Here is a 21,933-nt window from a genome sequence, read left to right as displayed (position 1 = left end):
CCTATATAAGTCCTATTGAGCCGCTGTGAACAAAATCTTTATTTACGCACGCCCGTGCGTAAATACGATGACGTGAGCATTTTTTTTACCTGCAGCCAGAACTAAAAAATAACAGTTGCCCAAGAGAAAACTGCAATTTTCCTGCTGTCTCTCTCCTCCGATTGCACCGTGCACGGTAGCGTAAACATCATTTTGGTCAATCAAAACCCTTGATAACTTCGGGTCTTTGACTTTTAAAACATTTTTTAGTGACACTTGAGTTCGTTTGGCTTTGATTTTCTCCATTTTCCCCGTAAATTTTGAGCTTTTCATTCACAGTTATCGGTAAACTGGATCAAATGTCCTCGCTCAAACTAAAGAATAAAATGTGGCGTGTTTTTGACCAGCCAATAGGGAAGTTTATTTACTTTTTTGTGCGTTGTGAGAATTTTGCACTCTATCACAATAAAAGGCTTCTTCGCGCAGATCCTTTTTGTCGCTCTGTTATAAAATAATTTGCTCATGCTTTTAGCGTGCGTATATCGAGTTATGGATGCACTTGGAAGTTTGGAGAGAACTCAAAAAGCTAGAGTTACTCTCGGCTGCGCCTCGAGCTACTCTTACGCATTTTTCGTGCTCTCCAAACTTCCTGCGTGCATCCATAACTCGATATACGCACTCTAAGTATGAAAAAATTCTTAAATGTTTGCGTGTTTGTATTATGAAAAAATATACTCTTAATTCGCGCTGGTTGGTAGTGGGATTGGTTACAGCCACAAAATTTCTCTTGTCAGAAGAAAGAAAAAATAAACACACTTTATCTTGTTTGGCTAATTTTTTATTGAAAGACGTTTGTAAAAAATTACACTCATCTGGGGCGAAGCTAGAATTTTTGAAAGGAAGGTCGCGGTGACGGATTTCCGTGCGCCTTCCTTAGTGTGGCTAATACAATTGCTTACCTCGTGTTTCAGCACGCCCGCACATTCGCTCGAAGGATTATACAGATTCATCAGATTCACGCGTTTAAGTTGAAGTGTAGAGAGTATTTGTTGTTCACAGACATAATTATTTCACAACGGAGAATGGGTGTCTACTTCCTGTCTACTTCGTAACTTAGGATTTTAATTTCTAGGCGCCATTTCGATAAATAAGTTTGAGCTCAAAGAGGCTTCTGAGGTCCTCAATGTTAGAATTTCTTCTTGTTTCGAGTGCGGTACAAGTATATGGCGAAGTCGATAAACTCAATAATGGTGAGAATACTGCAGCCGAGAAACAATCCAAGATTGCCCCCAATTTCTCCTACAAAAAATGTTCAGATCACTGTGAGTAAATGACGTTTGCTTCAACTGATCACCTCCATGAATTAAGCAACTTGAATTCAACCACTGACACAGTGTTACATGAATGTTATGACTAACAAGGAATGGAGGCTACATCAGATGTCTAAGGCGGAAAGATTCGCGACAAAGCATTTACATATAAAAATCGGGAGTGTTCTGGAGATAACTTAAGAATAAAACCCCTTTGGAATAGAGTAGTATTCAATTGAGTATCGAACGTGATCCTGGATTGCTCTGGTTTTGGTTCAGTGATTGGTCTAAAAAAACTCGCGCCACCTTCTCAACCAATCAAATGCCAAACCAAAGCCAATTCCAACTTGGAAACTCTTATTTTCCCGCGCTTCAGGCAGGTTGTCTATTTTTATTATTAGTTGGTGACGACTTTCACCTTTCATCTGATTGGTACTTCCATTAGACGTATATCGGAGATTGGTGTCAGACCTTGACGAAAAACCATCATTGATGAAAGGGGTTAAAACTACTTGCACCTTTTTTTTTCACTAGGAAAACAAACTCATGTAAAGATGTCCCACAGAAAAACGGTAATTATATCAAGCTCATGAACTACAACTGCAGCCGGACCAACTTCTCAGCATGTTCCAGTACGATTATCAAGGAACTCAAATGTTAATGTTCTTTCAAAAAAACGTGAGAATAACTGAAACCAACTTGCCCATGAGTGCCCCACTATCATATTGTGACTTCTGCTTGAGAACCTCATAACTATTTGTTGTGTAAGCAACTTGGAGGTTGATCAGGTTCTTTCTGCAAAGAAAAAACGCACAGAGATAAAAATATAAAGACATCATAGTAAAATTTTAAAAAAATCCGAGTTTTCTATACATATCATACATACAGCGTCATAAGATATCGTAATACATGACACATGAATGCAAATCTGTGTCCGTAAGTGGGCAAGTTCCCTCAATCCATAGCAGCTACTCTACTTCAATTTTTTTGGGTTGCTGCTCTCGGAGTTGTGCAAGCTAAAAATCATTCCAAGAAGAAAATGTGAGGATAGGTGAACAAAATGTAAGAACAAAACTACTGATCACAATAAAACAATGCACACACAAAAAAAAACCTAGCAACAAATGGGCCGCACTCGATTCATAGAACTACAGAAATTGTTACAAAAAGTTCATAATTTAGAAGCATAAACTAAATAGTTGCACAACAAGTTATAACACTTAGGTTTTCACTTTTTTACTCACTTCCATCGAATGTTTCACATACTATTCAGCAGTCTAGCTACATTTGACATACCTCAGATAGTCATCTGTCCTGTTATATCCTCTCGTTTGCAATATTTTTATGAGTGATGGGTTCGGAAAAGCCGCAGTAGTTGTTGTTGTTTCGTAACTGACCACGTCACAAGCGAGGGGACAGTCACATTTTAAAGTACCTGCCAACATCTCTGTATCAGATAATACATATGATTGCATGTTATTATACATTATTAAAAACTGGATCATTGGATAATGCAATTCAAGAGTTTACATTGGCTTGACCATCATGGGTTATGAGCCATTATACCATGACTGTGCTGTGGCACAGCACAGTCAGACCCAACCACCGAAGAATAACAACACACATTAATTAAGGAGTCCAGACAAACAACAGGAGGCGAGATGGAAGGAAATAGCCTGTTTATTTTACCAACCAGAAAATACGTCGATAGGGCAAGGTCTGTCATCCCTGAAGCAGATCCGTTCGTTAATTAAGCGATCTGAGAAAAATCAAATATCGTCATCATTAAACCATTTCATGAAAAGGAAATGAGCCCACAGTTCTTAACAATACGGTGCCGGATAATCAACACTACTCTTCGATGAAATTCCATAAGTCCTCGCAAGATGTTATCTTCCAACGTTGATAGGAACACCACGCCCATAATACAAGTGGTCAATTACATAAACGTAAACCATACGGTATACTAACACGAGTTCCTGTGTTGTTTGTACTACATCCCAACTACACCCACAATCTGTAAGCTACCTTTTTCCTAATTGATCACCCTGCATTTATATTGATAAATTTGAGTTACATTAAAAGTGCCAATATGTCCAATGATCGATCATTCAATCTCCATTATATTTCCCTAACATAAAGGACAGTGAAAACGCACACCAATCACTTAGATAGAGTAAAGAGATCCATTAAATTGATAAAACAAAATTAGCGAAGAATATTCAAACGGCAAAAAAAGAAGGGATGAATAGAAATGACAACATCAAGGAGAGCTTAAGCAGTTTGTTTCCTTACCAGGATCACTTGGTAATCTACAGCCGCATTTCCTTGCTGTTTCATTTGATATACATTCGTAATAACATCCGTCAGAGTCGTACTTTGGAAAACCTTTAAGCTTTTTGTTGTCGGTGCATTTTGTTTCATAGGGCGATCTCTTGTTTGTATACTTTGAAACAAAAACAAACGAACAGACCATGAGACAAGACTTTCCTCCGTCTAAGGTGCTACTGCAAATAGCTGTACGATGCAAGTCTGAGTAAGTGAATGGTGACCTTCGGTACTTTTTGATTGGTCACTTATGTAAAGTCGATCCTGGTAGTTTCTCGGCTTATTTGGCGAACTGAAGAAATCGTTTTCAGGGTGTTACACCTTTAATATGCTAGATATTGGACAGAGATTTCAAAATTCATAATTTATATTTGAGAAGTGGAGTTTGAAAGGGTGGATTCAACACACTCCTTTCCCCTCTTTATACGACTTTGGGTTGATTATTAATAGTTATATACAGTTTTTTTATTACCTCCTTCCGTTTGACACTGATCTGAGCATAACTCCCTGGAGCCACCAGGACATTTTTGGCGGGGTTTATGTAAACACCCTGATCATGGACAATGATCCGGATGCCCTCAGAGAAAGCCCCAACTAAGTGGTCATTCAAATTGAGGTCTAATATCATCGACAGACCGGTAGATGTATCGCCATAAGATACGTTCATTGCTTCCTTGCCATCCCTCCCGGAGTTGAATGTGAAGCACACCCCATGGTCACTCATAGTGGGGATAAAATCTTTGTAAGTGCACCCTCCATTCCGCAGTGCAGCAAAAATACACGTCCCGGGAATGATCATTCGCCACAGACTTGGACCATAGGCTTGTTGGAATTTTTTGTCATCGAACAATTTCTTGTCTTTCCGAATGATCTCCTGGAGTTCCTTCTTGTAGTCATCGGTGCAATTACTGAGAGCCACCGAAACGTCCTCGGCGCTGTGATCTGAGCAACAGCACAGCAAGGCCTCCCCACAGGGCCTCCCCTTTCTGACATGCGCTGTTGCTTTGCAGGAGGGTAAGTCCAGCCCTAGTGATTCAAACTGTGGATCATCGTCTGTCATGAAAATTTTAGTCCTCGTAAACGATGTCATCGGGCACAAACTAACCGCAGGAAATCGCATTCCCTCTTCTGGGTAACGGATTCTAATGACTGTAGCAATGGGGTACTGGAAGTACTTATAAATGCTGCTGTACATCGAATAAAGAACCCAGGCAGTGAAAGCCAGCAAGAGAACGAGCCAAAATATCCGCACATAAGGAGAGGACCGAACAAAAACGTTTCTGAGGCCATGAAGGCTTGAGCTTTCTGCAAAATCACTCCACTTTTCTCTTCTTGCACCTTCACCTTTTGCGTGAGGACTATCTTGAATGTAGAACGTTTTCACTGGATTATTCTCAACGTTGGTTTTTTCTAAGAAGTAAAAAAAACCCTAAATTTTTCAAATAAGCTGGTGTTAAGAGAACCGATAAGCACAACTATCGGTAAACCGTAGTCACATGTAACCATGTAATCTTAAAATATTGTTCTGAAGAAACCAAGGGGAAGCACTTCCTAAGAATATTTGATTTGTACTAATAATTAACAAGGTATCTCCATCCACGCTCCTTAACTCCAACTAAAGAAGTGTTCATCGGCCGAAATTTTAACCATACTAAGCAGTGTTTGTTGCTGTACATTTTAAACGTTACCAAATCACACTGCACGATTGTTCAATAAAGCAGTCCAATTAAATTGTCATTAAGAAACACCCGACCGGTCCAATCTTAAGAGCAGAAACAAACAAAAAGAACTCTATGGTCCTTAAAATTATCAACGGTTAGTCCCTAGCCGAACGAGGCGAAATCTTTTCGAGTTATATTGGAGGATCGTACCTCATGTTCAAAAAAGATTCCAGCGTAGCTGATGGTTAAGAAAGACTGTACCAGCGACAGGTGTTAAAACGCTTTACCAAACGATATGACGTGAAAAAAACCATGAGAGCTCAGCCGGAAAAGAAAAAGAATTGTTGGAAAATTTTGATCTCTCTTCTGACTGTTAGCACTTTATCGAATGATCACATATATTTTGTTAGGTGTTTTCTAACATACTTGTTGTGGTTCAATTTTATCCTTGGTTCAAATTTTATTTTTTTTGTTTATGGGTATTGTAATGTATGATAATGAGTTTGAACAAAGGAAAATAGAATTTGAACCAAGGATAAAATTAAACCACAACATACTTGTTTACATAACGGGAGAGGAATCAAGGCCCAGTTCAAACGTCGAACTTCACAAGACACAAACCAGAATGGGAGAATTAAGTCCATGTTAAGTGTGACGATTGAAGCAGTTGAGTTGAGTCAAATATTGATAAAACGTACGAAGATGGACTGTGGGATAAGCTTCGATCTTTTCACGAATCGAACTTGATGGGTAAACAAAAAAAAATGCCTTGTTTGAAATCCTACAGACCGAAAGATTTATTCTTGCCGCTCTGAATTGGTTCGACGAATTATAGTGTTCGATACTTGACCTTACGGTGGAACTTTTCCTGTTCGGGTGGACCAAAATGGTAATCTAGTTCTTTTCAAATGAAGCTCAACTTTTTAACTGTACCTATCGTTGATTATAATCCTGTGTGAAGAACTTAACGCTGAGCTGCACCCCTTTGCGAAAGAAAAGTCATTGTGGGAGCAAACGTTGTAATGGCGGAGCATAATGTAGTAGAAATAGTCTTCGAGTACGTATCTATATTTTGTATAATTATTTCAAAATCGAGTCGGCCAAGCTTAAAATTGGCGAGGTATTGCATCAATTAAATGCTGACATCAACCAAAGAAAAAAAAACTAACGGGCCTGCATGGATAGATTTTATTTTTTATTTCAATCACGCGTTTGGTAGCTCAAAAAATTGTCATAACTATAAAACTCAATACAATGGTGGTAATAGGGTTGGGAAAAATAAGCAGCCTAATGCAGTTTATGAATATTTAAGTTTATCTTTGTCGTGCCAAAATTGAATATTAAAGAGAGATGCTTTAAGTCGCAAATCGAAGACGCCTGCTCGTTTTAATTAGGTAAAATTATATATTCTCGGCGTCTAGAAGATCCGGTGAAACGTTCTCGCTAAGATATTACATTCACTGAATCTCAGGGTGAGGGAAATATTCATGAAAGAGACCATCACGCTATTTCAATTTTCCTCATTAATTTCACTTTAAATCAATTGACTGAACGCAAACGAAAACTTAATCAGTAGCATTCTCGCTCTTTCGGAAACGTTTCCATAATGATAAGGATTACATGCTTTCTTCTAAAATCATCTACCTTTAAACGCTTGTTTGTTTTGACGGAAATACGTGTTTACAAGTAAAACCACTACTTTGGAAACCTTGGTTCGATGAATTCGTGAGTAGCACCTGACTAAAATCAGCTGTTTCATTCGATTCGAAAGACATCTTATTCACACGATGAAGCAAACTCCATTACAGAATTTGTAAAAGAATGACCTTACCTAGACTCGAACCGTTGTCAACATCTAAGCTCGTAGACACATCAATAACATGACTTGAGTTGTTTGGGCCATTTTCAAATTTTACGGTCTCTTCTTGGTCCTCCACCGAATTGATACCCACAGCTTTCTTGTAGCTGGGTTTTCTTTCGCGAGATTTATCATGAATATGGGTAAGTTTTCCTTCCATCAAGCTGCTACAAACAATGCTTGAATTTCTATTGCGTCGTGAATTATTCGGTGAGTCACGCGATGAGCGGTTTATCTTCGACCGAAGCTTTGTGACACTCCTAATCGTGTCCAGTCTCCTGAAAGAATTGTGCAAGTCACGCAAGAGAAATTCAACATCACTAGACCACGTCACTTGAAGAGGATTAGCAGTATGCAATTGGAACGTCGCGTTTGATCATATGCATACGTTAATCAGCGCTATAGAACTACCAAATATTACTATTAATGTCATTATTTTACATCAGAAAGTGATTACATTTCGAGAAAACGATGAAATTTTATTTCTAGAGCATCCGCCAAGATTAATTCTAGTTCCACAAGCTTTTTTTACGATATTAACAGAAATTGTCTTTTTCATGCCAAGCACAAAATTTCCAACATCGTGAAGAATGTTACGTATGGAGCGAACGTGTAAGGTTGATATCTCAATTCTACTACTTAAACGTACTTGCTGATAAAAGATAAGCTCTGAGGATAAATAAAGGCATTAATTAAGTCACGGCTCCAGTAGCTTGCAAACAACTTCTGGTAAAGCAGCCAGTTACATGAAATGGCTTTATTTGTGCATTTCCACGATAAAGCTGTCGTGCTTTTTACGGGTTAAAGGAGAGTCTCCCTCTGCCAAGTCAGGTATTTAACCCTTCAATCCCTAGGATTCAAGCAGTAGGAATATTCTCTATACTGTTTTCTAGACATTTCCTATGATAGTGACAAAAAGAATTGGTTTAACAATCAAGAGATTCTTTAGTTGGTGATCATTTCCTTTATTCTCATGACCTTAATGTGTGATTTAGAAGTGATATTGTAGGGAGAAATTAGATGCTAGTCTCTCTTAGAGTTTAAAGGTTGAAAAAATGCTTTGGTCCTATGATTCTTGATGAGTTATATCGCTAAGCAGTTTTTTTTTTTTTTGCGTTGGCTTGAAAAGGTTTCATTTGTTTATATAATCAATAATGAAAATTTAAACTTACCCCTTGCAAAGTTTAATCAACAGTGTGTTCTTGTGAAAGAACTGCATTGGAAATCGAATAAACATCCAAAAATAGCCTCCTTTGACTTTAAACGATTTTTAATTTCCATCTGTTAATTTTACTGAGTAATGTCCTTTCACACAGAAAATCAAATCCAAAACAAAACTAAGGTTTACCTACACAAGTCTTCTGACGGGAAAATTGCAAGTAATTTTGACAATTTTTTGGAAAGAGAAAAACGTTATATGTTCTTTGTACTTGTGCAAACACTATCGACTATTGATAATTTCCTTAGTTTTGTTTTAAGTTTCAATACGTCAATACACACGATATCTCCCGGGGTGACTACTTGTACTTTGCTGAGAGGACTAATTATTTATATTTTGTTGATTCATGTAGTTTTTCAATTTTTTCACGCATTGTAATGTTTTGTAAACTTTGAGAATCTAAAGACCTTGACCATGCACCTACGTGCTCACCATAAATTCGACACAGGTGGGAAATTTTTGCATATAGCACTTTTAGGGGTGATTGAGTTTTTGAGACAAATTCCTCATAAACTAAAAATACCGATGCTGGCGACATGATTTAGTCTTTTCCTTTTCTGATTCAAGTTTTTAAGAACATTTTACTGGGCACATCACTTCAGTTTGATCTGCCCTGTGACCAGTTGAGAGCTAAGCTAAGGTTATCGCTGCAGAGATACCCCGAAGAAACGACTAAGTAAGCAGCGTGAAAGGGCAAGGAAACCTTCTGTCACCCACACCTTTCAGTGATCGTCTTCTTGGATGACTGTGCTATCACCTTAGGCCCGACGAAAAAAACCTCTCGGTTTGTTCCGCTTTCCCTCCGCTTAAAAGCGGTAATAAAAAAAAATCCATATATTTTTCATGTCTACGCATTGTTACAACTTGCATACAAAAAGAGAAAAAACATGACATTGATCTAGTTCAATTTTAAATCCAATCAAAGACATTTACGAAAAATCTCTTCGAGAAGTGATTTTATATTTTGAAGGAGAAACAAATGCATCTTTAACAGTTAGACCGAGTAATCTGGTGAAGAGCTAAGAACAGATGATTTGAGAATTCGATTTATTCTACACGCTTTGAACTTGTCATCAATTATATCATGCTGGCAATATTATTTATGTTATGAATAGGATCAGCGCCACGCCCCGATAAATTAAAAAAATGTCAAATCAAAAATTCAAAAGAAAAGGTTTTTTGGGTTCACAGATATCGCCATACTTAAAAGGAATCAATGCCATGACCACGCAAATTTTTCTCTCGAAAGACAAAAACACTTGTTTTCACCAAATGTAAAAAAAAAATGTTATTTATCACTTTGTCTGGGAAAAAAGTGTACTCGATATCATGGTCAAATGAATGCAAAACTGGTATTGAATCAATTATTTAAGAGAGGAAAGTCTTGCCTCTTAAGTCGCACATGCGCGGAAATAATCTCTTCTTAATAAAGTAGAGGGCAATTATTGTTTGCCTCAGTAAAGATTCAAACAGCCTTTGAACCTTAAGCGTTGAACCCCACAGTTCCTTGCAAGGTAAATATCGATTTTAGTTGATTCAAAATTAAAGCCTCACGTTTTCGTAGAATTTTTCCGTGAAATATTCGGACGTCAGCAAGGCAAGTATTCATGTGAGAAAGTCAATTCGTGATGAGATCATCTAAGTACACCTTGATTTAGTAGAGTACGTGCATATATCTGCTAAATAAGGTCCTGTTGTATGCTTAAATTTTTATATTTATCTAGAAGTTAATATAATATGAAGAGTCCCATGTAAAATCCCATGATAACACAGGTCAAAATTTATTTAACGTGCATTTATGTCATTTACTCCACCATGAACAAATACGAATTTAAACTGAACTTAAACTGATGTTGTCTATGTATGTCAATTAGTTTTTAACTAACTGACATACATTGAGTTACTAAAATAAACCAAAGCTTAAACCTGTTTAAAAGCTGGTTTTTTTAAACACGATCTCAAATTTTTTTCCTCATACAAGCTGCATAAACTCATGTTTGTCACCTTTAAATGTAACACCTGGCATTGAAAATACAAGTTAGTAATTAATTGAATCCTATTGGAAATCGGGATTTTTATTACTCTGTTTCTGATTTCATTCAGTTAAACTTACTTTAGCTAAAAATGTCTTGCTGGTGCGAATCTGCTCAACTTATTTTCAAAATTATGGAGACGAGTTGTCGTCTTCAGATGTAGCATATTGAAAATGCAAATTGGCAATTACTAGAATCCTATGGAAGATTAAGTTTTGCAGTCCTCTGTCCCTGATTTTTATTCAGTTAAACTTACTCCAACTAAATATGTTTTGCTGGTGTGAAGGTATAAGTTTGAATATGCTCAACTTTTTTTTGTGGAGATGAGTTGATACAACCCATAGAGCGTATTTGTACGTAAAGGTATCCCACAGTAACGCATAGTACATCAGAGAGGGCCAAATATGGAAAATAATGGTCAATTAATCCAGTATGGACAGAAACTAGATTCAGTGGCTTAAAAAAAAGGAATTGTAACAGTTACAGACTCACCTTAGTTCCCAAAGATAAAGGGTGAAAGGAGTTAAAAATTATTTTTCTCACTGAATTGACAAAATCTTCATTACATCATTACTTGATTTTCCTTAGAGTTCACAAGCAGGTGCCATTATGGATGGATTTAGTAGTATTACGTAATCATCATTATTAGGTAATTTTGGTTTTAATCGACTGACTTGACTTGGACACCGTAAAGAATTTCAAAGCTGACGTTTCAGGCGTTAGCCCTTCATCAGAGCGAATAGAGGAATTGTGAGTTGTGTGTGTGTTTATATACAGAAAATAAAGTGGGAAAACGACGACGAGAAAAAGAAGAATTAAAAACAAGTAAATATTGGCTAAATGAAAAGCGTTCGTTGATACTGTGGGGATTCATAGTGCCGACTTGAAAGATAAATTTTTGTTCAAGAAGTATGTAACTTTCCGAACTGTCTTGATGTATAGGAAGGCCGCAGACTTCCAAGTGCTGCTTAGAATGATTAGGGAGATTTCAGTGTCTGTCAACTGGTTTGGATGCGTCCCTTTCATTCCTTTCTATGTCGCATAGGTGTTCCGCGAATAGTTCACCTAGTCGTCCTCCTGTTCCACCAGTGCATATCTTTTTTGACAAAGTGCAAGTTATGCAGTAGATGACACTGAAGTGATCAGTTATCTTAATGGATATTTGGGTCCCGATATTTAATCAACGTTATGAATGAAACGGCAATTTTTTTATCTTGCGCATTTGAAAGTACCGGGTCATTTTACCCTCACAAGAACTGCGTGGGTTTTTTTTGAGGGTGAATGTGAGAGTAAATAAAATGATAAAGGAATTTTTCCTTCTGTGACGTTTATTGTACTGACTGTCGGTGAACTTTTTGGACGCGGAGGTAGCCCGCTTCAGCGAAAGAAACAGAGAAAAAGACATTACTAGATAAAAGACGAAGAATGCTTTTGTCGCGTTTTAATGAAAGTAGTGGAGGTTGCGAAAAGATAGTCTCTGAATCGTTTTGAAGTAATTTAAAGTTTTTAAGAATGGGAGATTTAACTGCGTGGTTGTGAGGGTGAAATGTGAGAGTGAATGGTATGCGATCAGTATTTTCCTTCTGAGCCGTTTGTAGTGCTGACTGTCGATCAAATTCGTTGGGCGCAGTGGTGGCCCGCATGAACGACAGAAACAGGAAAGCCATGTTTATCGAAAAACTGGCACATTGCCTCTTATTTTTCGGAAAAATCAGAGCCATCACTACATAAACGATGAAGTGTAGGAAACTGAGAAAAGGGAATGGAATTCTTGACGGGTTGATGAATACAACAAGTAACTACGTGAGTCTATAGCTTTATAGCGAACACTAGTGCATAAACTGTCGCTTTAAATTGAACTCTGGTGTCTAAAGGGATAAAGAGTAGACGGAAATTTTCCAGGTATGTTTTAAAGCAAAGTGAAAAGAATTGGCTGCGGCTATAAATTGAGTTAGCTCCTCTCTGTTAGAGGAGCTAGCGCCGTTACAGTCGTCACTATAGCGACCGTAGAGTTCAGGTTCGGGGCCAAGACGTATTGACTGAAAAATTGGTGTTCGATAAAACCTACGAAAATACTGATCTCCGAATTGAAAGAAATTGAGTGCAGGCGCGAGTTCGGCTAAACGGAGTAGCGTTTCATAACTAGGCTCCTTACCAGTACGTTGATCAAAAAAATGTTTGTGGGCCAGGAGACCTTCACCATTGGGAATGACAGAACTGAATAATAATAATAATAATAATAATGATAATAACCAGTATTTATGTAGCGCACATATCAAAAAGAACTCTCTTAGCGCTTTTCAATAAGTATAAGAAATTAATTAAAACTAATTTAAAAATGAACTCAATAACTGCCGATAAATATATAAAATAAAAATGTTTTTAGATTTTTTTTAAATAAAGGCAGTGTTCCAACATTTCTGACGTGGTTAGGCAGGCCATTCCACAATTTTGGTGCAGAGACTGAGAATGTTCTCTCACCATTTGTTTTTGTTCTTGATGTTGGTGTTGCTAGGAGTCCTGGAGAACTTGAGCGCAACGCTGGAGATGATTTTCTCTCCTGTAATAGTTCAGAAACATACCCAGGGCACAGTCCATGACGAGCTTTGTAGACAAGGAGTAAAATTTTGAAAACAACCCGATACGAAACAGGAAGCCAGTGAAGTTGCTGCAATAAAGGGGTGATGTGATCGTGCTTGGATGAACAAGTGACTAGTCAAGCAGCTGTGTTTTGAATCCTCTGCATTTTGTTAACTTGATATTTGGGCAGACCAAAGTAAAGATGGTTGCAGTATTCTAGCTTTGTAGTTACAAAAGCATGTACAACCTTAGAAGTGGCCTCATCTGTCAGATATTTACGAATTTTAAACAGATTTCTTAACAAGAAAAATGAAGTTCTACAAAGTTGATTTATCTGATAATTGAACGATATTTCCCGGTCAAAGATGATTCCAAGATTAGTAACTGTTCTAGCCATAGTGAGTTGTTCATTACCAAGGATGATCTCGTCCAGTGAAGGGCTATTCCGAAATTCAGAGTGAATTAATAATATGTCAGTTTTCTCTTTATTAAGCTTTAGCTCGTTTCGCTCCATCCATAAGCAAATGTCAGATACACAGTCAGCAATCCGGTCAGTAATCGAGTCAATGTCATCATTTTTGAAGGCCACATAAAGCTGGGTGTCGTCTGCGTACAGATGGTAGTTTAGTTTGTGCTTTTTTGATTACTTCAGAAATGGTTATGGTATACATCAGATACAGAACAGGTCCCATAACGGAGCCCTGAGGCACTCCTATCAATAGATCACGATAGTTTGACCGCGAATGCTCGATGTTGAAAAACTGCATGCGATCATGTAGGTAATCTTGAACCAATTCAAGGCGGTATCACTAATGCCGAAATGCTGATATAATCTTGTGAGAAGAATCTCATGATTGACGGTGTCGAAAGCCGCAGACATAACTAACAGCACCAGGATGACATTTTGACCGCTGTCTACAGAAAGCAAGATGTCGTTGTGAACTATAATGAATGCCGTCTTTGTGCTGTGCAAGCTTTTGTAAGCAGATTGTAAGGGCTCGTGTAAATACAAGACGTTTTAGGAGCGGTGATGTTGAGATTTTTTGCGGTAGCCGGCAAGTCATTATTAGCGATTGTGATGAGAAAGTTAATACCGAGAAGAGCTGTAAAATGCAAAGAAATTTTGTTGAGAATAGCATTGGGTAGTTAGCTTACGCATAGCAGTAATGCTCCATACAATATAGTAAACTCATTAGGATAGTTAACAACAAGCGAATCGAGAAATTGTCTCAACCATAGATAAAAATATATCCAAATAATAACAAGAAATGTTTTTATTCATACTCTCAGCCTTCAACGCCCAACTAACCAGATTTCCTCACCATAATGATCCCCGTGGAGTCGATGGAGCCTACCACTGCCTCATTAAAGGAACTGGTAAAGTCAAAGCCCTCTCTTTTATCCAGATGGAGAGAATTTGCCGCAAACACAACTGTCCATGGGCTACGATATGTCGTTCAAGCGTCTCTACCTGGTTATAGACGACTGGTGTGGGCAATCCTACTCTTCGCAGCCTCAGGTGCTTATTTGTACAATTCGACAATAAGCTTCAAAAAATATATTTCAGGACCAATAAGAACTGAAATTTCGCAAGAAACACCTCGGGATGGCTTGAAGTTTCCTGCAGTTACAATCTGCAATTTAAATCAGTTCATGAAAACAAAGATAGACACGACCGATGAGGACGAAAACTTTGAAAAATTAGGATTAAACATCAGCGGATGCAGTGAAACAAGAACTGTTCGTGGTAATCTGACATGTGGCCAAGCTTTGTTGTGCGCTTTCGCTGATTATGGTACCCTTCTGGTGGACAACTGTAACAATTCGACCAGGCAGAGAATAATAAGTGTTCTTAGTCACACAAAACGTATCTATGACGAAAAAGAATTCCTTGCTAAGTATGGGCATGACCTCTTTGGCAATAACAGCATGGGTGGAGATTTAAAACATTGTGCTTTTACAGACCTGGAACAAATAACCTGCTCGGAACATCACTTCATTCCAGTTGTTACAAATGGTGGCATCTGTTACACGTTCAATTCTGGTTATAATGGGTCTACGAAGAGTAAGCTGTTTCGTTCTTTCTATGAAGGTTCAAATTTTGGTTTAGCCATTGCTCTAAACGTTCAAACAAATGAGTCCACATTCAGTGCCTCCTCTAGTGGCTTAGCAGTTAATGTTCATGACCAAGACACCTATGTAAATTATCATACTGCGTTTAAAGTCCAGCCCGGCGCACATGCGTCTGTTGCAATCAAGATGACCCAGGTAAGTATATAAATGCGTCATTTTGCTTACGATGCCATCAATTAAACTGTATTCGCCCAAAGGGAAAAAAAGCCGGCGTACTGCCGCAAGGTTTTCTTTCATATCATCGATATGAAACGTTCCAATTTTGGGTACTATGCAAGGCATCCAAAGCCCCAACGCCTGTAACAAAGAAGGCTAGTAAAACTGATCGAAATGTCGGCCTATTTGAAATGCTCTTTGCGGATGAACCATCTTGCATTTTCATCGGACATATTCAAACGAATCTCAACGTATTGCCATTCTTGTGCACTTACTCGGAGCATCATATAAAGGTTAGCCCTCATGTAGACGTCTCAGGAGACAGTTTTCTGTGCGACAGGCAAGTAGTTGGTTAACCTAGGAGCTCCTTACTCTTTCAACTCACTTCAGCTACCTCCCTCTCTTTCTCTGCCTTGATGTATACCATTTTATCGTCTTTTAGTACAAAAGACTCCAGGCGCCCTTCAGAACAAATTGCAGCAAAGTGGATAGCTTGGCGGGGATCAAGTCATACACGAAAGATGGCTGCATCTATCAGTGTCAGTCAAATTACAGTATGGATAAATGCGGATGCCGAAGAAACCATGCTTTACCAGGTGGTATAAAAGATAAATGTTGTGCTTTTACGAATGAGCTTCAATTCAGAATTGTCTTGGGTACCAATGTGTTATCGACTTAGCTCGTTCGGTCAAGATATGATCCAGGTTTTTTTTCTTTTATAAAATTGCCTGGACAGTAAAGAATGTACCATATGACATAAGATACTGCACCACAGAATTGCCTGTTCAAGCCACGAATCTTTCTTTTTTTTTGACCAGCTAAATACTTTTTCGGACTGTGATATCGCCAGAATTTGTGTCAGACATTTTCTACAAGATAAATTTGAATTGCATAGAAGTTATAAGGTACATAAGCAAGCTACAAGCTCTCTTCACATTTTGTAAGATTAAAGCTGGTACTCTCAGGCTTATCTTTCTCGTTCGGTAAGCTATTGAGAACAGCATTTGCTTTATTCGGTGCCCGGGAAAAGCTCATATTGTGTTATATTGAAACTTATTCTGAAGACGTTTTTGCCTCCACTATAACATGAAACATTCCAATATTGTGCCCCGTTTTTATGATCTCCTTGTTCGACATTTTTGCTTAGATCTGCGGGGTTTACCTGTGTGTTCCTTTCAAGACCGTCCGTGTCTTCTAAAAGCAAGAGGTAAGAAATATGTTTTTTCAATAAGTCGTTCTCACTCCCTCGGTGAGCAACTAACCTAATCTATTGGTTTATCGTCTCAGCCGCTATTTTATTGAATTTCAAGCCAAAATGGCGGCCGTGACATCGTGTGAAAGCGTTCTATAAAAAAATTATAAATTATTATGATTGTGATTTTCTTTACGAATTCTATCAGAAAATGTTCTAGAGTTTTAAACGAATACAGACTTCACTTGAACTGTTCATTAATGTAAGATTCATTAATTGATGGACTGTGTGATTGATTAAATCGTACGCTCGAATGCATCACCTGCTGAGTGACGATTGTTTATTGGCGACGGCTATGTTAAACACTGTAGAATGTTCAGCACAATCTTCAATATTTGTTTTTATGAATGATTTTCAGGGGAGTTTAACTTGACGGAGTGTGGCTGCAACAGTGCATGTGAGCAGACAGTTTATGAATCACGAGTCTCATATGCTAAATTTCCGGACAATACGCTATTAAGGATATTTCGACAAACTTATAACTTCAGCGAGAAATACCTCAGGTAAGTGAGCTTACATATAAGGGATCATTTGCCTTTGAACGGAGCTAGGAGGAGGAAGAAAGAGAAATCGTAATGGAGCTAGTATTCTTTATTTAGAATAGCTTGTGAAATAGAATCTCTGAGCACGTTTTCAGATTTCTGATTGACTCTGTTGAAAAAAGGATCAGAAATATTTCTGTTTCTATCAAATTAATACATTTCTTGTGTTTTCTTTTTCAACTTGTAAGTGAGAACTATGTCTATCTTCAAGTGGGATTTCAATTTTTGTCTTACGAGAATCGCGAAGATGTCCCTAGCTACACAGCTGAGAGCCTTTTCGGTAAGTTAACTTTAGAAGATTAGCCTTGTTTAGAATAAAAAATGCTTTGGCTACACAAAGGCACTCACAGAAAAAAAAAAAAAAAAAAAGCAAAAGCCCACCATTTTTAACGGAATTTTCCGGATTTTCTCAGGGATTGGATCTATGTCAGCCCAACAGTTCCGGCTGTACCAAAAAAAAATTCGTTGCTGTATTTTCACATGAAAGACGAAATCACCGTCTCTCCCCACTCCCCCGTCTCTTCCATCACTGTGGATGATCTAATTTAAACCCTTCTTCGCACTGTGAATTTTTTTCTAAGAAAAATTAAAACAAACATAACAAAGACAGAAAGGGGAAAACATACGAGAAAAATTCCAACCCACTATTGAAAAATGGCTTGTATGTATCAATATATCGAGATATATCAATATTTCTTCTCGTCTGACATTGCAAAAGCTTAGAGTTTCAGTAAATCCTCTTGAGATTATGACGGTTTGTAGGTGTTTCTGAAGTGCTGATAAACATACTCTTCCCAGTTCCTATGAAAGAGAAACCCAAGGAAAAGTGCCTTCGGCAAGAAAGTTACGTAAAATAAGCCTTTACTACCTTTTGTTATGGAATTGAATAAAGGGAAACAAGAAATAAATCATGACTTTCTTGATTTAATAATAAAAGTCATTTTCGTTTAGGTGAGCTTGGAGGCAACATGGGTTTGTTCCTCGGGTGCAGTATTCTGACCACCTGGGAGTTCCTCGACTTTCTATGGGAACTCGTACTATCCAAGATAAGGAAACGTCCTGTGGCAGTAAACACGGAGCCTGCATAACCAGCGCAGATGGATCTTACCGAGCATGCAGCTGTGGTGTCGTCTTCTATAAATTTACATTCCTTAGTGTAATTCCTACTTTTATGATAATTTGGCTCATGTTGTGAACAGCCATTTTTAGAAGTGGGTTCATTTATTTGCTTTTTGATATTGATTTATGATGCACTGTTAATGAGCAGTTACGAGGCCTTTTCATACAAATCTTCATAACTGACGATCAGTGTAATGTCTTCCTTAAAGATAGTTTGGCGTATGAGTGAACAGCTAGTGTGAAGAGAGATCACGGGAGAGTGTGTTTCAATTAGTTGCATTTTTGCACAGTATAATACCCATGTATAGTTCTCTTGCCTAAGAGCTGATTTCTAGTATATAACTAGGAAAATCCTCCCGCTGTTTGTGAGCTGGAATCGGAACCTACCGAACTGAAGTGATACGTACATGTAGTTCTCCAACTGTTTCAATGGTGAAGAACAAAAAGAGATTACAAACAAAACGAAGTAAGAATAAATTTGGATAAAAGCGGATCAAGCTGAGACGGCAACTGAATCGCTTATACAGCTTTTTATTTTTTAAGGTAATCTCTGACACATTCATACTTCCGTATATGACTGTAATGCCTTATTTCACTTGCTTTGCGGCTTTTGTAGTAAATAACAAAATCGAAATTTTAAAGGAGCACATCAGGTTAATATAAAATTATTAATAGAGTAGGAGATCAGACAACCGTTGGAATAAGGTTTATACAATGGATGAAGTATTTATCCTGATTCTCTCTTTATTTCTCTGTATAGTACCGGAATTTACTATATAGATACTGAAGAGATACCAATTATTATCCTAATAGAAAATAATTTATCGTGACGGCGGGCAGTGATCGTGCCACTCATAGCAACTCCTGTGAAGATGACGATGTCGTCAAGGTGGTTCCACTTTCTGACATTACCAGCCTTAGAAATGCAGTTTAAGATTTTCTCTGATTTAGGTATCGTAATAATATCTGCATAATCATCACTATGAATTTACAAAACAATTATGATTAGATGTATGATAAACGAAAAAAAATGTACACGTATGGATACGTGTGGCACACGAGGCGCAGCCGAGTTGTTCCTCTAGTACTCCTGACACATTTTGACGTTTTTTGTGATTTATTTCCGCACAGACTCACAGCAACACGGTATTTCTTTGCCTTTTATGATGTGTCTCTCTTTAAATAGATTTTGAGTATGAACCTATCCAAATGCGTGTATAATATAAAATTGCACCAATCAAAATGAGTGCGTTATATAAAAAACGCACCAATCAAAATGCGTGCATAATATAAAATCGCTGCGCTCACTTGTGAGAGATATTATCGCGCTTGAAGATGTAATATCCTCAATTTAACACAGTCATTTGCAAACTTTGTTATACTTTCTTAAGTCACTCAAAATTATGCACTCTGCTTAGTGGAGCTGCGTTTGATGAGAAATCTTCTTTTGACTTGTTTATTTAGAGAAACCATTATCCTAAGTTTACCTTGTACAACTGGAATAGGAAACAAGTGTCTCGTATTCCTGCCCCATGCATGCGTTGCTGCAGGAGCACGCTGACAAGTTGACTTCTCCTTAGATTAGATAAAGTTGATGGTATACTTAAGACACAGTTTGTATGTCTCACAACTTTATTACGCAGGCTTAAGCTTACAATAAATTTCCTTCGTTTTATTGTGTTTTATTGTGCTTTTGTTTTTGCTTGTTATTTTATGAAATAATGAGAATGGATGTGCAAAGTTGAGATGAATTTAATGAATAACAAAGAAGCATTAGTGCAAACCTTGCAGCCCAAAACTGCAACGTCCACCTTTAGTTAGTGTTATGTTTGCCAAGTATCGCGAGATGCAGCCATCTTTCGCGTTGGTAATTTTGCGAAGCCTTTCAAATTTGTCAATTGACAAGATAGACGATAAGAATCCTTAGAGAGAGACAAAGAGAGGTTGAGTGAAGAGAGTGATAGCCCCTTAGTTCAGGTTTTGAGAAAGGTCAACCCACCACCCGCCTCTCGAAGAAAGTTCTGTTTCCAGAGAAGTCTGCATAAAGGCTAAACTCGATATGGGCTTTGCTGGAGTGACTGCACAGCAAGTCCAATGAATATGCACAGTAAAAAATCCAAAATTGCTCTTAGGTAAAGGGGCTTTACAAAGGCCAATACAGCCGTTGTATTATTCAATAATTAATTAGCAGGCGATTAAAATCTTATAGCGAGAATATTTCTAACATTCGCCTGGAACACCATCATCCTCGGGCTGAGATGTGCTGCGGGAATCTTCCTTCCTATTTAAAAACTTGTTTTGTGAACTCTTTCTATTCACTTCGCTACAAGGGTATGTTTCTATTTCTCTTCTTCGAGTTTTGATCCTTATTCGGAGCGAAGGCGAAGGCTAACCCTTGAAACGTCAGCTTTAGAAACTCTTTGCAGTGGCCAATCTGTATATTTGCATAATCAACGCAGCTGATCAAACCAAATAAATTATCCGGCAACACAGTTTCTATACAACCAAACCCTTTTGTGATTGACTGACGGAAGGAGGGAATGACGGACTGACAAACTGAGTGACTAACGAACTTGATAGACTTTTGTATTTTTTGTCTGGTTTATTTTTGGTTTCACTTGGTTTTCACAGAAAATTGTTCGGCTTTATCTTCAAGTCAAGTTTCGGAATTAAGTCTTCCTTTACCGCTGTATTATGGCTAAATTCATACCTTCTTACTTTATTAGAATCTTAATTATACGCCAGAAAAGAGTTTTTTTAGTTTCCAGGAGTAGTTTTGATTCTCTCAGCCTTGAAATTCAGAACGCTCCTAGTTTTGTCTCTTGCGGGACAAACGTAAGGACACTTTCAATCCGTTCTCAAGGCCCCAATTTATTTAACCATTTTGCTCTCAAGATCTCATTGGTAATTCTGGTAACCGGTCAAGTCGCCCGAGAGTCATCTCGCCCGAAGTCATGTCGCCCAAAACCTGCCCGAAATTTTAGTAATGTCGCCCGAAAAAAAAAAGTCAAGTCGCCCGAAGAAACAAATACTAAAAAGATCGGAATTTCAGACTGTAAATAGGCAATAACGTTGAGAAATTTTTTATCATTAAAGCGCTCTTTGTTTCCGACAACACCATGAAGATTCTTAAAGTGTTGTTCGTTCCTAACAACAAAGGGAAACGTTGTTCGTTTCCGACGACAAAATGAAGCGTTGTTCGTTTGGTATGTAATCGTTTCTTACTTACGGACGTTTCGTAAGCTTTAGAAACTTATTCTTGGTTTTTAACCATACCACGAAGACTGACTACACAGAAATCGATGGTATGCTCGGAATTGAAATGTGTTTTAGTAACGATTCTAAAAGCGTTGTTCGTTTCTAACAACAAAATGAGAATTTGGTACTGAATCAACTAACACTTCCCTACTTGATATTTTCCTTTATTCTCATCATTTGTCCGCTCGATACAATATTGATACAATATTGATCAATATTGATGTCGTAACGAGAAATTCTGTCTTGGTCACTTATTGGAGTTAACTATTCGTTCTCACAGCCTTGAAATCCCGGATGCTCCCTGTTTTGTTTCTTCTTTCATTATAGGAACATTCTACTTTCCTTTTAGTGTGTATAAGTATTTTTCATTTCTCTTTTTTATACATTCCCTACACTTCTTTTAACCTTTCCAAAGACTAAATTCATACATTATGTATACTTACAAATTTTACATTAAGTCCTGCCGATGACAAAATTGTTAATTTTGTGTAAGCAACTGGATACA

General features: G+C 37.8%; 2 protein-coding genes across 2 annotated transcripts; one reads left to right on the top strand and one right to left on the bottom strand.

The window, feature by feature from the left end:
• Positions 1–810: 810 nt before the first annotated feature.
• Positions 811–7,382, bottom strand: LOC131793207 (acid-sensing ion channel 5). Its single transcript, XM_059110617.2, has 7 exons — positions 7,110–7,382; positions 4,090–5,027; positions 3,585–3,735; positions 2,983–3,048; positions 2,586–2,736; positions 1,993–2,084; positions 811–1,278 (listed from the first exon to the last, which is right to left on the bottom strand). Exons 1-7 carry the CDS (start codon positions 7,294–7,296, stop codon positions 1,166–1,168), a joined length of 1,698 nt encoding a protein of 565 aa, XP_058966600.2. The 5' UTR covers positions 7,297–7,382; the 3' UTR covers positions 811–1,165.
• Positions 7,383–14,576: 7,194 nt separating this feature from the next.
• Positions 14,577–18,139, top strand: LOC131793179 (acid-sensing ion channel 2). The gene is made up of 6 exons (XM_059110584.2): positions 14,577–15,236; positions 15,700–15,853; positions 16,405–16,464; positions 16,868–17,012; positions 17,240–17,331; positions 18,003–18,139. The coding sequence occupies exons 1-6, from the start codon at positions 14,622–14,624 to the stop codon at positions 18,137–18,139; spliced, it is 1,203 nt and encodes a 400-aa protein (XP_058966567.2). The 5' UTR covers positions 14,577–14,621.
• The last annotated feature ends 3,794 nt before the right edge of the window (positions 18,140–21,933 follow it).

Source organism: Pocillopora verrucosa, chromosome 8 (assembly GCF_036669915.1).
Source record: "Pocillopora verrucosa isolate sample1 chromosome 8, ASM3666991v2, whole genome shotgun sequence".
NCBI classification, from domain to species: Eukaryota; Metazoa; Cnidaria; class Anthozoa; order Scleractinia; family Pocilloporidae; genus Pocillopora; species Pocillopora verrucosa.
This window is presented reverse-complemented; position numbering and strand designations above follow the sequence as displayed.

Excerpts from the sequence above, each read along its gene's own strand:
- LOC131793207 (XM_059110617.2), bottom strand. The coding sequence starts at position 7,296 with ATGGAAGGAAAACTTACCCATATTCATGATAAATCTCGCGAAAGAAAA. Across the intron at positions 3,736-4,089 it reads TCAGTGTCAAACGGAAGGAG|TATACAAACAAGAGATCGCC; the intron begins GTAATAAAAAAA and ends TTTGTTTCAAAG. Across the intron at positions 2,085-2,585 it reads AGGACAGATGACTATCTGAG|AAAGAACCTGATCAACCTCC; the intron begins GTATGTCAAATG and ends TTTTCTTTGCAG.
- LOC131793179 (XM_059110584.2), top strand. The coding sequence starts at position 14,622 with ATGAAAACAAAGATAGACACGACCGATGAGGACGAAAACTTTGAAAAA. Across the intron at positions 15,854-16,404 it reads AAGAAACCATGCTTTACCAG|ATCTGCGGGGTTTACCTGTG; the intron begins GTGGTATAAAAG and ends ATTTTTGCTTAG. Across the intron at positions 17,013-17,239 it reads TTCAGCGAGAAATACCTCAG|TGAGAACTATGTCTATCTTC; the intron begins GTAAGTGAGCTT and ends TCAACTTGTAAG.